Genomic DNA, 23,025 nt, shown 5'->3' on the forward strand with positions numbered 1-23,025 from the left:
GTACGTTGATCCAATATCAACATTATGATCACCAGTGCACTGGCCGGAAGGAGTTGAAAACATTTCAGATAATGTAATCATACACGCAGCAGACCAGGAAACCCATGATAAATGCCTGCATGCTGTCATTAAGAGACTTTCTTAACGTGGACTGACACTAAACTCAGAGAAGTGTCAGTTCAACATGGACAGATTCATGGGAATACTGCTTAGGCAGAAAGGCGTTGGATCAACTGAAGAAAGAGTGAGAGCTGTGGTGGAAGCCCAAGAACCAAAAAATGCATACTGAGGTGAGAAGCTTTCTTGGACTAGGAGGCTTCATTAACAGGTTTATGCCACAGTTTGCTACTATCAGGAAACGGCTGTGTGCAGGCAGGAGCGGACTCACGACACACCGGAATAAACTCAAAATCAGGCTATATTCATGGAAAGGCAAAGGGCAGGAAAAAACTAAACTAGGAAAAGCTAATCTAACAAAGAAACACAGAGAAAACACGGGGAAGTGCACATTGAGGGACGACGGGACACGGAACAGAGGAAGATTCTGACATAAATACACAGAAGGCAATGAGGGATGTGGGAACATACGGGGAGCACAGCTGAGGACAATTACTCATAAAAAGACAGGAAGGACACGGAACTGAAAATACTGACCCAAGACGCAGACATTAAATGTAACAGAGAAGAACACAGAGATGCAGAGAGGGCTGGGGAAACATGGAATGGAACACGAGGGGTAACAAGGCACAGGAACTCAGAACTATATGAACAGATACACAGAGGGAGACACAGGAGATCTAAAAACCAAAAGTTAAACATAATGACCTAGGGACTAGGACTAAACTTTAAACTAACAAGGTGGACTCAAACCATAATACAAAATGACAAAACACAAGAAACTGAAACTGCTGGGTCATAAGACCCAGGATTGTGACAGCTACTCTCTGAACCGCTTAGATGTCTAACTTGAAAAGAGACTATGTTTACATTCGGGCCAGAACAGAAGCAAGCATTTGAAAGTTTAAAGACTGAGTTAGCCAGAGCAGGTACCCTAGCCTATTTTGACAAAGAAGCCCCAAAACAAAGTTATAGCAGATGCAAGCCCGTAGGCTTGGGCGCAGTGCTAATACAAATACAGAAAAGAGAAGAGGTATCAGTGTGTTACATAAGTTGGACTTAACAGACCATGAGCGAATACGTGTATGGCAGGAAATTTGACGTCATCAAAGACCACAAGCCGTTAGTGGTCATATATAGCCAAAGATCTAAACCTTGAGCACGAATAGAAATATTGGTTCTCAGACTGCAACCATATGACTTTAAATTAGTGCACATTGCTGAAAAACAAAACATTGCGGATTCACTGTCAAGAATGCTGTCTGACACCATGTCAAAGGAGATACACAAACATCAATCTGAAGAATATGTGAGATTTGTTGCAGTTAATGATACTCCAAAAGCGCTCACCATAAGAGAGGTTGAAGAAGCCTCTGCTACAGACTCAGAGTTAACAGAAGTGTAAAGAGCTATTGAAAATGAACACTTTGAAAAATGCAAAACATATGCACCCATTGCAAATGAACTGTGTGTCATTGGCTACATAGTTTTGCGAGGAACTTGCATTGTACTGTACATTACTGTACATTGCATTGTACTGTACAACACTGGAATATTTCTAACATTTTGAGTTATTTTCCAGTGTTAGAAAATCAGCACTGCTCTGTGTCAGTTGTTGTAAATCTTCAAAACTGACTTGGTTACTTTAAAAAATATAACACTGCCAAAAGTGTTCATTTAACACTCAACAGTGTTATATTTAACACTCAGAGGTGTGGACACATATAAACACTCTCCAGTGTTAATTTAACACTGGAGTTTTTGCTGTGTGGTCATTCCTGTCTTATAAGTAAATGGAAACTCTGGATGTTATTAGAAATACATGAAAAGTCAGATAGTTACTGTGGCCTTTAGAGACCATAATAGCACTGCACCATAAACACACACACGTGAATGCATAAACACACACTGAAACAATGTGCACACACTCACACACCAACATCGAACATCAATAGTGGCATATAAAAATTAAAAATTGAAAGCAAATAGTTTAAAATAAAACCTTAACATAAAAGAAGACATTAGTTGATGTCGGAATAAATGTGGCCTTAGGAAAGAATGTGGCAGTTTTTGCATAGTTTAGCCATTTTAAGATAATTTAAGAAACTGAAATAATTTTAAAAATAATAATATCCTTTGGCAAATATAAGCTATATTTTTCAGCACAGCCAAAATAGCATGAAAATAAAAAACAAAACAAAACAGAATGGCACAAAATGTCCCCAAGATCATCTAAGGGTTTAAAAAATATATATATATATATATATATATTCAGATTGTAATATCTAAAAGAGACATGGTATGCATACTGCAAGTTCTGAGAAATCATTAAATCTTTAGCTTTTCACATAAAAAAAGAACCTATTTTGCAGTTAAAAGTTTTTTGACAGGAACAGAAAAAAAGAGTTTTCAGAATTTGTTCTGTGGATTTAGATGGAAACAATGATTGGAGCTGTGTGTCGTTAGCATTAAGATATCAAGGAAGTTGAAAAGAATACAAGTAAATACAAGGAAAAAGGAATTGTAATGCTGCAAAAGTCTTCATTTTAGACACCATGGAGCTCTAGCCAATCGCCAGAGGAGTTCCTTCTTTTTTTTTTAGGTGGTTAGCATAATATAGTATAATGTTTTGTTCTGTTATGTTTCATGATTCCTCTACAGAGTAGACCATGAGAGCTCACCAATTCCATCTGACCAGCACAATCAAACACAGCTGGATTCCATATTTATGGTCTGTACAACTACTTTTGCATGTATTCAGTTCACAGTCGGGGGGACGGTGTGTGTGGCTGGGGTGGAGAGGCTCTGAGTGTTGCATATAATTGAATCGAGTCTACAAACTTAGTCCTTAATGCAGACATTGACGTTTATCCATTAATGTTCTGCTCATAAATTGCACCAGGGAGTGAGATGCAGAGATGAACTGACATATGACTTGGATATGGAATTGATAATGGAATTTTTCTATTATAGGTCGCATGTGGGTAAAGCATAATCTGAGAATAATCTAATGATGAAGGCCAATTGCCAAAATCCTAGGATGAAAAACTAAGCCTCGAGTCTATGATCAAAGTCTTTTGATTTTGATAACATTCTACTTTTAAAATTAGGCTACAAAATTTCATTTTTCATAAAACATATCAATTTTTGATTTTGTGGAATGACTGAATCATTCATAAAGTATTCTGTTTCAGCTATTGGAGGACAACATCATCACTTTTCTGAAGAAGGAGCTGAAGAAGATCCAGAAGGTTCTGAGTGCAGACTACACAAAAAACCTAGAGAGTCAGGGGAAAGATGAGAAGATATTGGATGATGATGATGATGAGCAGAAGAGGAACAGCAGAGAAGCATTTATTAAGATTACACTGATTTTCCTGAGGAAAATGAAGCAGGAGGAGCTGGCTAACAGTCTGCAGAGAAGTAAGAGAATTTCTGGAAAAATTTAAGTTCCTGAGGAAATTTAACATTTACTACAACATTATATTCAAATAAAGTGCACTTGAAAAATCTTGATTATTCTCTTGTCTATTTGTTCCTTTAGGAACTTTACTTAAAGGCTGCAAGACAACTCAGCGTTATCTTAAATCTAATCTGAAGAAGAAGTTCCAGTGTGTGTTTGAGGGGATCGCTAAAGCAGGAAACCCAACCCTTCTGAATCAGATCTACACAGAGCTCTACATCACAGAGGGAGGGACTGCAGAGGTCAATGATGAACATGAGGTCAGACAAATTGAAACAACATTCAAGAAAGACAGACCAGAAGCAATAATCAGACAAGAAGACATCTTTAAAGCCTCACCTGGAAGAGATGAACCAATCAGAACCGTGCTGACAAAGGGAGTGGCTGGCATTGGGAAAACAGTCTTAACACAGAAATACACCCTGGACTGGGCTGAAGACAAAGCCAACCAGGACATCCAGTTCATATTTCCATTCACTTTCAGAGAGCTGAATGTGCTGAAAGAGGAAAAGTTCAGCTTGGTGGGACTTGTTCATCACTTCTTTACTGAAACCAAAGAAGCAGGAATCTGCAGCTTTGAAGACTTCCAGGTTGTGTTCATCTTTGATGGTCTGGATGAGTGTCGACTTCCTCTGGACTTCCACAAAACTACAATCCTAACTGACCCTAGAAAGTCCACCTCAGTGGATGTGCTGCTGATAAACCTCATCAGGGGGAAACTGCTTCCCTCTGCTCGCCTCTGGATAACCACACGACCTGCAGCAGCCAATCAGATCCCTCCTGACTCTGTTGGCTTAGTAACAGAGGTCAGAGGGTTCACTGACCCACAGAAGGAGGAGTACTTCAGGAAGAGATTCAGAGATAAGAAGCAGATCAGCACCATTATCTCCCACATCAAGACATCACGAAGCCTCCACATCATGTGCCACATCCCAGTCTTCTGCTGGATCACTGCTACAGTTCTGGAGGATGTGCTGAAAACCAGAGAGGGAGGACAGCTGCCCAAGACCCTGACTGAGATGTACATCCACTTCCTGGTGGTTCAGGCCAAAGTGAAGAAGGTCAAGTATGATGGAGGAGCTGAGACAGATCCACACTGGAGTCCAGAGAGCAGGAAGATGATGGAGTCTCTGGGAAAACTGGCTTTTGATCAGCTGCAGAAAGGAAACCTGATCTTCTATGAATCAGACCTGACAGAGTGTGGCATCGATATCAGAGCAGCCTCGGTGTACTCAGGAGTGTTCACACAGATCTTTAAAGAGGAGAGAGGACTGTACCAGGACAAGGTGTTCTGCTTCATCCATCTGAGTGTTCAGGAGTTTCTGGCTGCTCTTCATGTCCATCTGACCTTCATCAACTCTGGACTCAATCTGCTGGAAAAACAAAAAAAACCCTCCAAGAATTCTGAAACAAGAGAATGTGCAGAGAAACACTTCTACCAGAGTGCTGTGGATAAGACCTTAAAGAGTCCAAATGGACACCTGGACTTGTTCCTCCGCTTTCTCCTGTGTCTTTCACTGCAGACCAATCAGACTGTCCTGCGAGGTCTGCTGACACAGACAGGAAGCAGCTCACAGACCAATCAGGAAACAGTCCAGTACATCAAGGAGAAGCTCAGTGAGAATCTGTCTGCAGAGAAAAGCATCAATCTGTTCCACTGTCTGAATGAACTGAATGATCGTTCTCTAGTGGAGGAGATCCAACAGTCCCTGAGATCAGGACGTCTCTCCACAGATAAACTGTCTCCTGCTCAGTGGTCAGCTCTGGTCTTCATCTTACTGTCATCAGAAAAAGATCTGGATGTGTTTGACCTGAAGAAATACTCTGCTTCAGAGGAGGCTCTTCTGAGGCTGCTGCCAGTGGTCAAAGCCTCCAACAAAGCTCTGTGAGTAAATCTGTGATCATTATTTTTATCTTTTAAGATGTTGATTCTACTTAGCAAAAACAAACAAAAAAACACAATAAAATAAAAAACAACAAAAAAGCAACAACAGGTGTACAGAAGTTGAAAAACAAAAGAAAACAAAAAATAAATAAACTGAAAACATCAGAACGATGGCACCTTAAAATGAAACTGAAAAAAAAATTGTACTTGAAATAAATGTGCTGAAAAATCTTGTATTGAAAGTGAAAAGAAAATATAATCCGTTGCGCCTTATGTATGAATTCTGGTTGTTTACTGACCTCGAACCGATTTTATGTGGTACACGGCACTCAAAAATCTGCCAACATCTGTGTTAGTGTGACTTTGGTAAGCTACGAAGCCACACTGCTTCATGGATTGTCGGAGCATTATGACTACCGTAGTCAGGAGTAGTAATCTGGGTCCAAAACTCTGTCTGCTTCAGGTCATGAAGTCAAACACACACTGAGGCATCACTGAGAGTTAAAAACCGTCTAAATTCTTTCCTCTTTAATAAAGTGATCAGCTTTACTGCTTTTCCAGGTGTAAGAATTAAGTTTGACATCCAGCCATGCATGAAAACAGAATTTATTAAATTTAACAGAGTTAGAAGTTAGCAGGAAGTTAGCTCGCTGGTTTTGCTCAAAAACACCTGGCTGCAGCCACTGGGGAGTATTAAATTCAGTTCTTTGGATTCTTTTGGCGGCAAAGAAAGACTCAAGCTCAAAGTGGTCTAACTCAAAAAATGATCTTTATTTTACATTCCCGGGAATGGGGGGCTGCTAGGCGCTCTCAGGCACCCCCAGCTCTGAAACAAATCACCAGATGAATCTGTATGTATCTTGTTCGGCTACGTCACACACACACCCTCAGTTTACTCAGTTCCTCTTTCTTTGTGTCAAATTTCCGGTGCAGTTTTGCACTAACTTCCCCTTTTCTCTACTTCCCCTGTCTAAGGTCTGTTACCAGGGCAACTTGTCACCCTCGTTTATAAAGGCCGGTATTATTAACATACATAAAACAATATAATCAGCAAATAAGCATTAAGAATATATACTAAATACATGACAGGAGCACCAAATTGCAACCTCCACAGTAACCGGAAACACGTGACCTCCACAGTAATCACAAACATGTGACTTCGGTTAAATCGACTTTGACATCGAAAACTAACTTTTGTTTTTGTTGCTATTAATGCTAAAGAGAAATAAACATGGTTTTAAGTGTTTTTTGCACTTACAACCATGGCAAAAACTCCCTTTTGACAGGAAGAAACCTCCGGCAGAACCAGGCTTAGGGAGGGGCGGGGCCATCTGCTGCGACCGGTTGGGGTGAGAGAAGGAAGACAGGATAAAGACATGCTGTGGAAGAGAGACAGAGATTAATAACAGATATGATTCAATGCAGAGAGGTCTATTAACACATAGTGAGTGAGAAAGGTGACTGGAAAGGAAAAACTCAATGCATCATGGGAATCCCCCAGCAGCCTACGTCTATTACAGCTTAACTAAGGGAGGATTCAGGGTCACCAGGGGCCTGTTCTTCGTACCTCGCTAAGTAAGTTAGCTGGATTTGAATGTTGACGATTTCGCGTGATCTTGGATCGTTCGGTTCTCCGAAGCTCATCTGGGACTTGCTGTCATAGCAACAGATCCGTAAGAGTAAGCCTGCTCGGGAGCAGGCTTACTTTATGTAAACAGGATTAGATCGCGGCCACTCAGGTATGTCCGCTGCAGTTATATGAAAGCAAGAGCGACATTTCTCCACTGTTTTACCATAAATAAATATTATCAATGTAACTAAAGATAATGCAGTATTTGATTCTTTTATTGATTTCATACAGATACATACAGGTCATTTCCGAAAAAAAGGGAAATGTACTATTAACCATTCTATTACATGTAGTAGATCATGTCAGATGTAATTCATATTTTAGAGTAGTAATAATAAATTACTACGTGCAATCAAGATGAGAGACCACGACTATAAAAGCGAAGGTGGATTTGGGAAGTCTGTCGCAGACATGTCCTGTCCGTTTGTACGCGAGCAAGGAAGGTGCAAGATTGATAAGGAGAGTTTACAGAATTTAGCGTATATTGCGGGATAGACAGGATCCTTTAGTTCAAGCGACGGTGTGCTCATAGAGAGATATCGATTCTCCGTGAGGGTATTATTTACTTTCTTCCTCCCCTTTCTCTCTCTCTCTCTCTCCTCTATATATATATATATATATACTTACTGTACTGTATATACTTACTCCCGACTTACTGTGCATGCTTCAGTCACCCCTTGCATGGGAACAGGTAAAAGTGATGAAGTGTTATTCAAACTACACACATAAAACCCACAATGTAAATAAATGTCACAGTACAAAAGGGGTGTGACGAGGGGTGCAGGACCACCACCTGTCTTTATTTGCTCTGCCCTTTTCTTGGTTGCTGTTATAAACAAACAGATTATTCCAGGGTCTCTTGTCATAGACTAAAAGCAATATAAGTGATAAATATTACCATTCTGTAGAATATTCTTATATTTCACTTTTACTTTTTCCCATGTTCTAGTGGGTCCTGTTGTGGCTCTAATGTGCTTTTGCAGCCTTTGCAGTGTTCCCCTGCGTTTTAATTAAACTCTGAAACTCCTGATATCCCTCAATCAAGAGTTCTTGCTCTGCTGCCGTGAGATACTGCGCGCGCTCCTTCGACATCTTCGCCGACCAATCACAGGGTTGCCGATCAATGTTTCTACTATCAATGCGTAGCCCCTTTTAAGCCACCCAGTGATCTCAGATTACTTCAGCCAGCTATACTAATCGTCAACAACAGGTGCGTTCGGAGAACCGGATTAGCGAGCTCAAAGTTAGCGCGATGATTTGATCTTGGATGTGTCATTTGATCTTGGATGTAGTAAGCGAGGTACGAAGAACAGGCCCCTGGTCCAGCCCTAACTATATGCTTTAGCAAAAAGGAAAGTTTTAAGCCTAATCTTAAAAGTAGAGATAGTGTCTGTCTCCCGAATCCAAACTGGAAGCTGGTTCCACAGAAGAGGGGCCTGAAAACTGAAGGCTCTGTCACGGCTCGGGGCAGCGGCCGTGTGAGGTGAGGAAAGGAGGACTCAAATGCAGTACTTATTCAGATGTGAGGGTGATTTATTAAGAATACCAAACATAAAGTGGAGATGGCAAAACTGAACCAAGGATGAACTAAACTGGGAAAAACTAAACCAAAGTGCAGCAAACCTGAACATGGAGGGAGGACAGCAGGGAGAGCACGCAGGGTGACACAGAGGAAGAACACAGACGACGCGACGAGGAACAAAGGCAAACACACACAATAAATACACAGAGGGACACTGGGAAATCACACACAGGTGGGAGACACAGCTGGACCTGGTTAACCTGACGAGACAGGGGGAACACTCACACCAGGGACCAACAGAGGGAGCACAAACCCAGAAACCCAATATCAAAATCCCAAAACACAAACCATCCCAAAACAGCCCACAAATAATAACAATAAATACACCAAACCCAAAATCGCTGAGTCATGGACTCAGGATCATGACAGGCTCTCCCTCCCATTCTACTTTTAAATACTCTAGGAACAACAACTATGCCTGCAGAGCGAGAGCGAAGTGCTCTAATAGGGTGATATGGTACTACAAGGTCATTAAGATAAGATGGGGCCTGATTATTTAAGACCTTGTATGTGAGGAGCAGGATTTTGAATTCATTTATGGATTTAACAGGAAGCCAAAGAAGGGAAGCCAAAACAGTAGAAATATGCTCTCTCTTTCTAGTCCCTGTCAGTACTCTTGCTGCAGCATTTTGGATTAACTTAAGGCTTTTCAGGGAGTTTTTAGCAGTGTTGGGGAGTAACGGAATACATGTACCGCCGTTACGTATTGAAAATACAAAATATGAGTAACTGTATTCCGTTACAGTTACCGTTTAAAAGGGTGGTATTTAAAATACAGTTACTTTGTTGAAATAAATGGATTACACGGCGGTACTTTCCTGTTTCATATTGTCGCGGGTCAGGACTGTTTGGGTTTTGTTTGACAGCTACGTTCTGTTGTTCCAGGCGGCAGCGTTATGGTTGCCATGGTTACAAGGTGACGCTCTCTCTCTGCGTGTTTTCTGGGTGAGAGAGCGCCTTTTTGTTGTTGTGCTAAGCTAATAGGCAGAATGCTACAGGTATAGCTCTAAAGAATGTAGCATCACGGGCAGTGTAGTCCGTGCTGCAGGGAGAATAGACTGCCATACTCGTTATGTCTCTGTGAGCGCGAGGAGGGAGAAAAAGGCGAGTGGAAAACTCCGAGTTGTCATCGAGCAGAAACGGGAGCTGGAAGCATGTAAATATAATAATAACCACTGCAGCCAAGAAGAGTGCCTGACGAGCCCAGTTGTAAGTAAGCTATTAAGACTCAACTGTACACTGTGTTCGTGTTTTCCTCCGAAACAATAAGTTCCGTTGGAGCAGCCCTTCAACGCCTCTCCTTGTCTCTCGCAAGCAAAGTTGACCCAGACAACAAAGTAAAGCTATTTTTCGGCTACGAGCCCGACACGGAACCCGCCGTATTAGTCAGAGGTCCCTTTACTACGGTTCGGAGCCGCGGACCTTCAGTAACAGTAATAAATCACAGCAGTAGTACATTCACGTAGTTGTAAAAAGCATGATAATATATTAAGTAATCCATAGTATTCAGAATACGTTACTCTCATTGAGTAACGTAACGGAATACGTTACAGAATACATTTTGGGGCATGTATTCGGTATTCTGTAATGGAATACATTTTAAAAGTAACCTTCCCAACACTGGTTGTTAGGACATCCTGATAATAATGAATTACAGTAGTCCAGTCTGGAAGTAATAAATGCGTGAACTAGTTTTTCAGCGTCACTCTGAGTCAGGATATTTCTAATTTTAGAGATGTTGTACAAATGGAAGAAAGCAGTCTTACATATTTGTTCAATATGTGCATTGAAGGACATGTCCTGTTCAAAAAGGACTCCAAGGCTCCTCACAGTGTTACTGGAGGCCAATGCAATGCCATCCAGAGTAAGAATCTGCTTAGATACCATATTTCTAAGATTTTCAGGGTCGAGTACAATAACCTCAGTTTGATCTGAATTAAGAAGCAGAAAGTTAGCAGCCATCCAGGTCTTTATGTCTTTAAGACATTCCTGCAGTTTAACTAATTGGTGTGTGTTATCTGGCTTCATGGACAAATAGAGCTGGGTGTCATCTGCAAAGCAGTGAAAATGTATACTATGTCTTCTAATGATGCTGCCTAAGGGAAGCATGTATAATGTAAACAGAATTGGTCCTAGCACCGAACCCTGTGGGACACCATAATTAACCTCAGTGTGAAGAGGACTCTCCATTTACATGTACAAATTGGAGTCTATTAGATAGATATGATACAAACCACTGCAGCACAGTACCTGTAATACCTACAGCATGTTCTAATCGTTCTAATAGGATATTATAGTCGACAGTATTGAACGCAGCACTGAGGTCTAGCAGGACAAGCACAGAGATGAGTCCACTGTCAGAGGCCATAAGAAGATCATTTGTAACCTTCACTAAAGCTGTTTCTGTGCTGTGATGAGCTCTGAAACCTGACTGAAACTCTTCAAATAAGCCATTCCTCTGCAGATGATTTGTTAGCTGTTTGACAACTACTCTTTCAAGGATTTTTGATATGAAAGGAAGGTTTGGAGATTGGCCTATAATTAGCTAAGACAGTTGGGTCTAGGTATGGCTTTTTAGGTAAAGGTTTAACTACTGCCAGCTTGAAGGCCTGTGGTACATAGCCGATTATTAGAGATAGGTTGATCATATTTAAGATTGAAGCATTAATTAATGGCAGGACTTCTTTGAGCAGTTTTGTAGGAATGGGGTCTAAAAGACACGTTGATGGTTTGGAGGAATTAATTATTGAAGTTAACTCAGAAAGATCAATTGGAGAAAAAGAGTCTAAATGAATATCAATGGTACTAAAAGTAGCACTAGATAATATTACATCCTTGGGATGATTATTGGCAATTTTTTTCTCTAATGATAAAAATTTTATTTGCGAAGAAGTTCATGAAGTTATTACTAGTTAACGCTGAAGGGATGGTTTGCTCAATAGAGCTCTGACTTTTTGTCAGCCTGGCTACAGTGCTGAAGAGAAACCTGGGGTTGTTCTTATTTTCTTCAATCAGTGACAAATAGTAAGATGTTCTGGCTTTGCGGAGGGTTTTCTTATAAAGCAACAAAGTATTTCTCCAGGCTAAATGATGATCCTCTAAATTTGTGACACACCATTTCCTCTCCAGCTTACGAATTATCTGCTTTAGACTACGCGTTTGAGAATTATACCACAGAGTCAGGTACTTCTGATTTGAGGCTTTAGTTTTCACAGGAGCTACAGTATCCAGAGTCGTACGTAGTGAGGAGGCAAAATTATTAACAAGATGAAATACCTCTGTTGGAGTAGCGTTCAGATAGCTGCTCTGCTCTGTGTTGGTACAGGGCATTAAAGATGATAACAGTGGGTGGATTATATTCTTAAACTTAGTTACAGCACTTTCAGAAAGACATCTACTGTGATAAAGTCTACTCTCCACTGCTGTGTAATCAATTATTGTAAATGTAAATGTTATCAGGAAATGATCAGACAGCAGAGGGTTTTCAGGAAACACTGTTAAATGTTCAGTTTCTATGCCATATGTTAAAACAAGATCTAGAGTGCGATTACAGTGGTGGGTGGGTTCTTTTACATTTTGAGAGAAGCCAATTGAGTCTAATAACAGATTAAATGCGATGTTGAGGCTGTCATTTTTAGCATCTACATGGATGTTAAAATCACCAACAATAATTATTTTATCTGAGCTGAGAACTAAATCAGATCAGAAGTCTGAGAAATAAGACAGGAACTCTGTGTAAGGCCCAGGTGGACAATAGATGATAACAAGTAAGACTGGTTTCTGAGTTTCATAGCTGGGGTGTAACAAGCTCTGCTTTGACTGGAATAATAATATTCAATTTAGAGTAAAAACTTTGTTTTCATAACTTCAACTTGTGCATTAGTGCCTGTCTCTATACCTTGTGGGGTTCCCTCAGAATTACATTTTAATTGCTGTTTTACTTTTGGTATGTTCTGTCAGAAAACATTTTCCAGTTAAGTTAGATTTCAGCGGAATTCTTTCGTTTAAGCAGAGGCACAGTTTTATAACGCTAGGCTTATCTAGCAACAATTATCAGGAAATGACCAGTAGTACTAATACAATACCAATAGTATGTCTGTTTTTCTCCTTACATTTAAAGTTATTTACACATCCATCAAGTACACTTGAAATTATGCATATATTTTATTCTTTATGTTCAACATTAAGATGATTTATTCTGATCACAATTGTCCCTGTTCTTTCCAGACTGAGTGGCTGTAACCTCTCACTGAGAAACTGTGAAGCTCTTTCCTCAGTTCTCAGCTCCCAGTTCTCTGATCTGAGACAGCTGGACCTGAGTAACAACAACCTACATGATTCAGGAGTGAAACTTCTGTGTGTTGGACTGAAGGACTCATATTGTACTCTGGAAACCCTCAGGTCAGGATTCAGACTTTGCATTGATCATGATTTCAAATCTACATGCTATTATTTCAGAAACAGCTAACCTGTATAGACTTATCAAGTTACATTGTATTAGTCATTGGGTTGATTAAAAATTCATAAATAGGTCCCTCATCCTATTCATGTAACCCCTTCCACTGGGGTTACTTGCATAGTAGCATTCCAACAGCGCCCTATTTTGATCTCTGGCCTACAGATTCATTCTTGTTCCAATAGCCCACTTGTCATTAGGATCCCCGGACTCATTGACACCTTGTTGATCTGGGCGAAGTCCGAGCTGGTATGACTTCATATTTGTTACTCAGCTGGAAAAATAAACACATACCTTTAAAATCCTTGTAATGCTTTTATTTAAAACCTCTGTGCACTGGGAGAACATGCAACCTCCCCCAGGCACGTAACTGGTTTCCTGTTTCTCTTGCTGTGGCAGCTCTTACTCCTCATTTTATGACATGCAGACCCACACTGTCAATAAATTCCTCACTCTACACCGTTACCCTCAACCAAGCGTATAGCTAAACCAACCTAAAAATAACACATACAAATAATACAACATCCATACATAAATATTAATTCACCTTGATCTAGGCAACTTAAATCCTTCATTCGACAAGATCTATCTATCTATCTATCTATCTATGGGACAACATTGACGATATGACACTTTGATGCAATGTAAAGTAGCCATTGTACAGCTTGTATAATAATGTAAATTTACTGTCCCCTCTTAATAACTTAACACGCAGCCATTATTGCCTAAACCGCTGGAAATAAAAGTGCGTACACACGTAAGTGAAAATGTCCAAATTGTGCACAATTAGCCATTTCCTTCTCTGGTGTTATGTGACTTCTTAGTGTTACAAGGTCTCAGGTGCAAATGTGGAACAAGTGTGTTGAATTTGGTGTTATTGCTCTCACACTCTCTCATACAGGTCACTCGAAGTTTAACATGGCACATTATGACTAAGAATTCTCTGAGGATCTGAAAAAAAGAATCGCTACTCTACATAAAGATGGCCTAAGCCAGTGGTTCCCAAACTTTTTTTGCTGTGCCCCCCTTTGTTTTACAAGAAAATGTTGCCCCCCCCCCTGCGTGCACGCACACACGCACGCAGACATCCTCCAACCACACACACCCATATTTTGCTCCATTGCAGTTTATTTCACACCTCAAACATTTAGTAAACAATTAAGCAAATACAAGTAATCTGCAATAAATTACAGGTAGTAAGAAAATAAACTACTAACTCTTTTACGCTACGTCCACACCTACACGGGTATTTTTGAAAACGCAGCTGTTTCGTCCACACGTAAACGGCGTTGCGATTCACCGAAAACTGAGATTTTTTTAAAACTCCTTTTTTGCGTTTACGTGTGGACGAGGAATACAGAGTTCGTCACGCAACGTCAAAGGTATGTGACTTTTTTCACGTCACGCTGTGCGCCACGTTATTGTTTACATGAGATGAATTGCAGAATGGCAGATAGAGACCAAATACTGTTAATCTGACTATCTGCAGGTTTTACACGCTTACATACACACACGCAGTTACTGTCCCTCCATTTAGAAAGGCAGAGGCGTCACGGTGTAATTATTTTACATGTAGTTGTTTTTTTTCCTGTGTAATAATATTCAACATTGCTGTCAATACATTTTTCAAAAAATGTCTCTCTGTGCAAAATAGGTTTAAAAACATAAACAACTGTGGGATACTGTTTGTCCGTGATTTGAACCGGGGGAACAAGTCGTGGCAGGATCAGCCTGATATTATTTGTATCCCGCTGTAACTTTACTGTACAAAGTATAATATGTATATCTCCAAAATGTCAGGAGTAGTTAGTCATTACAAGAAGTGTTTGTGAACTAAAAATCACGAATGTGGGACACTGTTTGTCCGTGATTTAAACAGCCCAGCGCTGCTCCCGACGCAGGGAAAACCAATTCTGCAGGGGAGACCTACCTTGGCACTTGTGCAGGTGAAGCCAAAGGGAAGATATGCTTCATCATATTTTCTAGTCTTTGGCTTAGAATGAAGTTGGTTTGGAAACATATTCAGCGATGCTTCACCTCCTGCTTTGCGTTTCTGTAGGCACCCGTGCTAGCAGTGTCCAAGCGTTTTGTTTTTTTCCCCCCTTTTCATCCCGTGCCCCCCCTGCCATGGCTCTGCGCCCCCCCTAGGGGGCGGGCCCCACACTTTGGGAAGGTCTGGCCTAGGCTATAAGAATATTGCCAACACCCTGAAACTGAGCTGCAGCTCGGTGGTCAAGACCATACAGCAGTTTAACAGGACAGGTTCCACTCAGAACAAACCTCGCCGATCAAAGAATTTGAGTGGATGTGCTCTGCGTCATATCCAGAGGTTTTCTTTTTAAAATGGATATATAAGTGCTGCCAGCATTGCTGCAGAGGTTGAAGGAGTGGACAGTCAGCCTGTCAGTGCTCAGACCACACGCCACAAACTGCATCAAATGGCTTTCATCCTAGAAGGAAGCCACTTCTAAGGATAAGAGTTTTGACAGTTGATGCCCTACACTGTGGAACCATCCTTTCGCCTACCTTTTTCCAGTATTCAGTAGTCAAATGGCGGTTTTTCATGGCACAGGCAAGCCTCTTTGTCTTTTTTCTGACATCTTAACATTTTTTTTTTTGTTGCAACTCATCCTGTCAAACTTGCAGCTCGAGGTTTTCTCTTCACAGTTGATACCAATGATGATGTAATGCCCGAGCTCTCTGTTTTCAATTCTTTAACCTAGACTTAACCTTAAGACATGTATATATTAATTCCAACCTGCTCTCAGGACTCCAAACGCGTAACATACTGACGATTTGTCACATTGCATCGGTATGTTATGCGTTAGAATGAGAACCTGTTGGCCTATCACACAAGTTGTTAACTCCCTGAAATTAGTCCACTGATTCAATTGTGGCTTTAGGTCTGCCAGACCTCTTCCTGTGAGATTTTCCCCAGTTTCTGAGTGCTTTTTGGTGGTGAAAGAAACTGTACTCACCGACACCCTGACTTTCTTTGCAATTTTTCTGCAGGAAAGACGTAAATTTTAAGTGTTATGACGGTCTGTCTCTCTTCCATTTTTGATTGCCTTTTTCTTGCCATTTTTGTAGCAACACACTACCTTTTTATATATATAGCGCCCTGAAAAATTATTCATATCACTTGAAGTTTTGCACATTTTGTCACCTTACAATTACAAACTTAAATGTTTTTTATTGAGATTTTCATTGATAGACCAACACAAAGTAGCACATAATTGTGAAGGTTTGTGAAGATGTGGGGCACCGACTGCTAACTTTAGTCACCATTTGCCTTTTTTTATGGCAGTTTTGGAGCCCATATTGTCCAATTAAATAACTTTCACTGTTAAACTGTAACAACTGTTTCTAACATGATATTACTTGGATATTTAGTGGTTATTTCTTTGTAAAATGCATGGTAATAACTTCAAAATTACGATATTATTAAATTATTGTTTCTGCCTTGTTAACCTACTATTACCCCTTTATTTCCGAGCTACTATCAAGTTTACAGAGAATAATAGAAAGTCCTACCAACAAATTCTAGGGAGTGTTCACGGAGGGATTTTTTGTGTGTGTGTGTGTTTGTCTGCAGTCTGTCAGGCTGTATAATTGCAGAAGATGGCTGTGCTTGTCTGGCTTCCGCTCTCAGCTTCAACCCCTCCTATCTGAGAGAGCTGGACCTGAGCTACAATCATCCAGGAGAGTCAGGGATGAAACTGCTAAAGGCTAGACAGAAGGATTCACACTGCAAGCTGGACATTCTCAGGTATGGAGCAAATATCTTTCACAGGAGGAACAGCTGAAAACATTTTATTTATTCTATACTTGGTTTGTTTCATGGAGATGTCTCAGTTACACATGACAGAACACTTACTTTGATCACAACAGAAATAGTTATCCAATAATAATAATTCTCTATGCTTTCCTTATGAAAGTCCTTTCTATCTAGCATTAACTCATTTATACTCTGATACATGTATTTGGCATTCATACTGGAGCATACAGTGTGTCATCCTCATAGTCTTGTTAAAAATAACACAGCATCCACTTATGCCTTGTGAGCTACTGCTCCAAATATTTTATTTCTCTTCTCAACACCACAGACCAGTCTTCTTTTATGTGCTCCCCTGTTGCCATCCATGAGCTTTCTTAAATGCAGTGCCCCCTGCTGGTCAACCCTATCATTACACCAACATTATACTGCATATAAACAAAGACAGGAATCAATCCACCAACTTCTGAGTAGGAGGTGACTTACTCTACCCCCTGAGCAACAGGATGCCACTCTTGGATGCTAAGAGTCAGCATTGGATGACCTTGTGCCACCGCTGAGTACAGTGCAGATGCTACACACCACGAAGGGTCATGAACACATTGCCCCGGACAGGTTATCAAACCCTGTCCAGTCCATCCCTAGAATTAGGGATACGTCAGCTGCATGCTAACTGTAGCCTTTAGTCTGTGTTTCCCATTTGTATTTTATCTACAACAGCACCATGGAATATTTGTGGATGTCCCCATGCACACACTAACCTCCACCCACTCTGCCTCCAACAATCCCCCTGGCCGAATATGGGTTTGGTGCAGCCGAAGTCCACCGTAGCCTGCCATATAACCCCTTGCTAACTTACAGGTATGCTTTCAATGCAGTGAAGAGACACTGCTGGTGCCGGTGGGAGAAGCGACGGTGCCAGCGAGCAATCAGCATAAGAAACCAGATTCTCTAATACCCTTGTCTCGTGTTCAGACTGGCCCACTTCCAACGCATGGCCATCATCTCGGTCAACACCTGGGCCAGTTGCAGTACCACCATTCCACAGCTTGGGTTTTGGCACCACTGTGACACAATAAAGGACCCACGCACAGAGCGTTGCATGTAGAGTTAATGTTTTATTTAATGTTGTCATACTTTCTAAGGCGCAGCTTTGGGTTGAAACCCTCCATGCATGGACAGGAACTTCCATGTCTTGATGTCAGTCACTTCTATAGCCTCCTTTGGCCAGCTTATTATCCCAGCAGCGTATCTGATCATGGATAGCCTGGATCTTGTTCTTACCATTAAAGCTTTCCTAGCAACCTCCCAGGTACTTGTAACTGTCCTCAATATCTGCAATTTTGCCTTCTGGTAGTTCAATCGCCTCAGTTCTGTCTGCCTTGCCTCTCCTTGTTACCTTCCAACTGCACTTCTGTGTGTGTATATATATATGCATGTATATGCAGGTGTCTACAACTAATGAATAAAATTCCGCTCAATCATTTCGACTATATTTAGCTGAATACGAGCAAGACAGTATGTCTCTGAGCAACTCAGAATTCATTCAACTGCTTCTGTCTTGTGTCACATCATCAATAAACACTACTGTCCGACCACCACTGGCAGCCATGCACACCCAAGCCATCACACTATCTCCACTATGTTTTATAAATGTAATTCTTCGACTGATGAGCTCTTCAACACCTTCTCCATACTTTTTTCTTACCATCATTCTGGTGAAAGTTGATCTTGGTTGGTTTCATTTGTACAAAGAATGATTTTCCAGAAATCTGCTGGCTTTTTTTTTTTTTAGAAGTTTTTTCAGCAAAGTTCAATTTTGGCCTTCTATTCTTGAGCCTCATGAGTGGCTTGCATATTGTAGTGAACCCTCTGTAATTACTTTCATGCAGTCTTCTCTATATGGCCAACCTGGATATTGACACTCCTATCTCCTGGAGAGTGTTGTTCACTTGGTTGGCTTTTATGAAGGGGTTTCTCTTCACCACGGAAATGGTCCTGTGATCTTCCACCACTGTTGACTTCCGTGGACGTCCAGGTCACCGGTGCTTTCTTTTTTTCTTAGGATGTCAAAAACTGTACATATTGCCAGTCCTAATATTGTGGCAATTTCTCAGATGTTTTTTTTTCTGTTTTCACAGTTTAAGGATGCCTTGTTTTACCTGTATGGAAAGTTCCTTTGACCCCATGTTGTCATGCCTTTCTTTTGTCTACTAAATTGATAATGACATAACCAAGGAACTGCACATACCTGCTCATAAAATAGCCAAGGAGTTAATTGTTCAATTACTTTTCATATTACCTTTCCCTTTGTGAAGGCAGTGGCACATCTTAAGGAGCTTAAACTGCTAAACCTTTCATCTAATTTGAATGTGAATACTGTTATGCCCCTAGTCTAGAAGCTTAGAGACGCACATTAGATTATGAGGAGAGAGAAGCAAGTACCCGCCCTGGTTCCCAAACCCAAAAAACAATCTGGCATGAGTAAAAAAGGTGATTTTATTAAGTATCAAGAAGCACAACTCCAGGGTGAACCTAGGCCAAAATAATAAACAAAACCAACTAAGTCTCACCAGAGAAAACTAACTAAGCACTAGGGGAAAAAAAACAAAACAAGCAAATGACAATAGCTCCCCCTCGCTAGGAAGCGAGGGGGAGCTCACCCCTTCAGCCTCAGCCTATACACATAAGCACTGAACTTTTACACACAATTGGCGGCTCTCACTGAGCATGCTTACACAGATACAGAAACACAAGAATTTGGAAGCCAGTGCCAGGTCCAAGTCTGCTGTCAAATCCAGTGTTGGGACTAATGCGTTATTAAGTAACGCGTTACAGTAACTATGTTATTATTGTGGTAACAAGCACGGTAACTAGTTATTATGCCAAAATCAGGAACGCGTTAATCGTTACTGGGATTTAGATAGGCTCGTTATTTGTTACTTCATGTGGTGGCTATCGCGGAGCTTCCACAGATTCAGTAACATTAGTGGAGGCCAGCAGGTGGATGAAGGAAAAGGGAGGCAAGAGGAGAGACCCGAAGTGGCCGCCGGTCCAAGTGTCAGGTGAACTGAACTTCAGGTAAGAAGTTATGACCTGCAGTCTAACTGGGTAAGATATAAACCAAGTTTAGGTGGAGTTTATTTTCGTTATACTGACTTTTTCATACTGCGTACTAGCTAGCATGATGGAGTTTCTATACAGCTGGGTGGGTGCTATGATGTTACTGATGTTGAACTTTATTTTGTTCATAAGGTTAATTATTAGAGTTGCCAACCATCCCGTAAAAACGGAATCGTCTCGTATTCAGAGAAAATATTACGCGTTTCGTATTGAGGTGAAAAGAAACAGTTTGTCCCGGACTTCAGCTAGAATGAAAAAGACACAAAGCTGTAGTTATTCTGTCTTTGCTGCATAGCTGCCTCTTCTTCTCTAATTCTCTCCCCCTCCCTCTCCTGTTGGTACTTCAATCATGAAACTGATCAATGATCAGCTGATCGGCTTTTCTCTCTTGTTTGTTTATCGCCCACTTTGCACCAGAAAGAAGAAACCAGCGGATGTCATGCTAAACAACAGCAGCACGTTTAAGCTTGATCAGTTGTTGTTAGAATTTATTTAATATTACTTTCTAGTATCAGCTGATGTTTGCTGGAGCCACAGCTGTAAAAGCTGCTGGTCATTATGTCGGTTTGGATACGTGGTGAGAGGGAAACATGAAGATGAAACCAGGAGATGTCCTTACTGAATCATCAGAGCTGAACAGGTGATGGAGAAACAGGTTTATCTTTTAGGTGACATGAATGAGTTGAAGGGAAGTTATGAACTGTTTCTGAGACACAAATAACACCAGGATCCTTTTCTAAGTAGCTGACAGCTGGTAACTGTGCAGGGGCGGGTCTAGCAAAGTGTTGCCAGGGGCCAGGTAGGGCACTAACAGGGAGAGGGGGGCACAAGGAGATACTTTTCTTTCTTATTCTCATTTAAAATGTCTCGCTTTTAAAAAATAATTATCTGAATCTTACAAGAAACGATTGATAGATTGATACATGTATACCATCAGAACAGTGTACATCACTGTTACGACAGTGTTTATTTTCATTCAAAGTCTTTATGATTTTTCCTATAATGGTGGGCCGGTCAGTCAAAATGCCCGGGCCGATTTTTTGTCCCAGTCCAGCTCTGTATGCAGCTCATCTGCAGTCTGGTGTTACCTACATCTTTGTATTCAGAAGGCAGAATTTCCAAGTTCTGAGTACAATCGAATGCACCACGACTTCAGTTTTTGTGTTGGATGTAAAAAGCGTACATGACGCTTTTCCTTTCTATTGGTAGGTGGCACAGTGCACTTGTGGCTAGTAAGCAAGCTAGAAGACTGGCAAACTTGCTGGGTATCCAGTTACGGAAGCAACACATTAACAAGAGAATTCTGAGTAAAACCAAAGTTACTTTCCCTAGTAACTAGTTACTTTGAAAGTAACGAGTAAGTTGAAGTAACTGAGTTACTTTTGATAGAAGTAACTAGTGATGTAACTAAGTTACTATTTTTTTTTTTTTTTTTTTGTCTGTCCCATTTGGTTCTTTAGCCGTCAGAATTGTTGTCTGAAGACCAACAAGGATACCAAATGGATTTATTTTGCCAAATGGATCATCATGGCATTGCCGCATTGGTCCATTTGATCAACTTTTGTTGTTATTATTTATTTTATTTTCAGTTGTTACAGATGAGACAGACATGATTGGGGGATAGGAAAGGGAGAAAGAAAGAGAGGAAGGAAAAGAAAAACCGAAGGGAAAAGGGACAGTGAGAAAGGGCACTTACAAAGACAAAAAAAATAAAATAAATAATAATAATAATCTCCTGGATCAGCTGTTGAGAGAAAAAGAATAGAAAACAAGCAAAAAAAACAAAGCAACATACTAAACACAACACCATCACGTTAATCTAGCTAAGTGTAAACAGCAATAAATACTAAATATTGAATGTTGTTGTGCAGCACAGACAGCGCACAATGTGCTTTGAAGTAGCAGCTAAGAAAGGTGTAGTTTATGTCTACGAGCAGTGAACACCCGTGTGCACACCTGTGTGGATCAACGCGCTTGTATACAAAAGGTTTCCCCATGTAACGTTGTGCTAGAGGGTGTGGAGGGCCATAGTCCCGTCCCCCAGGGCATGAAGCAGACATGGAGGAGATCCAGGCTCCAGACATCCAGGGACCCCAGAGTGCGAGAGCCCAAGGAGTACCACCGGAGGGGCATCCGTGCCACCTTCCTGGGAAGGGCTGAGGAGATCCCCAGACGAGGGGGTCACCCAGTAGCCACGGAGCAGAAGCCAGAGGGGGCTGTACTGGCGCGCCCGCTGGCTCTGCCGGCAGCCAGCTGTGCCAGAGTGAACCGAGCTGCAGGCCCCGAGGCCGGAGGTTCGAGGGCCCCCTTTGCCCCGGAAGAGGCCTGACCGAGCGACAGGCACCAGGCCCCACCAAGTAGCCACCGGGAGTGAGCTGGTGCATACCTGAGCGCCCAGCCCCGGACACCAAGAACCACCAATTCACCAACCCCTGAGGGCATCAGTTACCGGCAGGGAGTGTGGTGAGGGGAGATAGGCCTCCACACTTTGGAGGGCCTGGGTGTTCCCAGAGAGGTGGAGTCTAAGACCCGACCTGACATATAGACACAGACAAACAGGCACACACAGACAAAAACATGCATTCCCACCCTCATGCACACATATACAAACACTCAGCACTCACCCAACGTAGGAATAGACATATATGCACATGTACACACAATCGCACTCTCCAAACATACTCTATACCCCGGGTCCAAGTATCCTCGCCCCCAGAGGGGGAAACAGCACCCAGACCCAAGAGATGTGACCCTTTCCCCCGGGGTGGAGGCAAGCAGACCACCCCAGGCTCCGCAGAAGCAAGGAGGCCAATCTGTCAGCCAAGACCTCCTCCCAGCCCCCCGCCCCGATGGCTGGCAGAGAACGGGGGTGTGTGTAACTAAGTTACTAATTTAAAGTAACTTACCCAACACTGGTCAAATCTGATCATTCTCGTGCTCGCTCGCTTCTCTCTCTCCCAGCAGCTGTCAGAGCGACTTTTTGAACACAATCAC

The 23,025-nt window shown here is 41.5% G+C and overlaps 1 protein-coding gene across 1 annotated transcript; it reads left to right on the forward strand.

Annotated features, from left to right (window-relative positions):
- The first annotated feature begins 1,186 nt into the window (after positions 1 to 1,186).
- Positions 1,187 to 20,465, forward strand: LOC120435083 (ribonuclease inhibitor-like). The gene is made up of 6 exons (XM_039603983.1): positions 1,187 to 1,239; positions 5,415 to 5,465; positions 12,905 to 13,078; positions 16,729 to 16,902; positions 18,054 to 18,220; positions 20,449 to 20,465. Exons 1-5 carry the CDS (start codon positions 1,187 to 1,189, stop codon positions 18,172 to 18,174), a joined length of 573 nt encoding a protein of 190 aa, XP_039459917.1. The 3' UTR covers positions 18,175 to 18,220; positions 20,449 to 20,465.
- Positions 20,466 to 23,025: the final 2,560 nt, after the last annotated feature.

This window comes from Oreochromis aureus, linkage group 3, assembly GCF_013358895.1.
Source record: "Oreochromis aureus strain Israel breed Guangdong linkage group 3, ZZ_aureus, whole genome shotgun sequence".
NCBI lineage: Eukaryota > Metazoa > Chordata > Actinopteri > Cichliformes > Cichlidae > Oreochromis > Oreochromis aureus.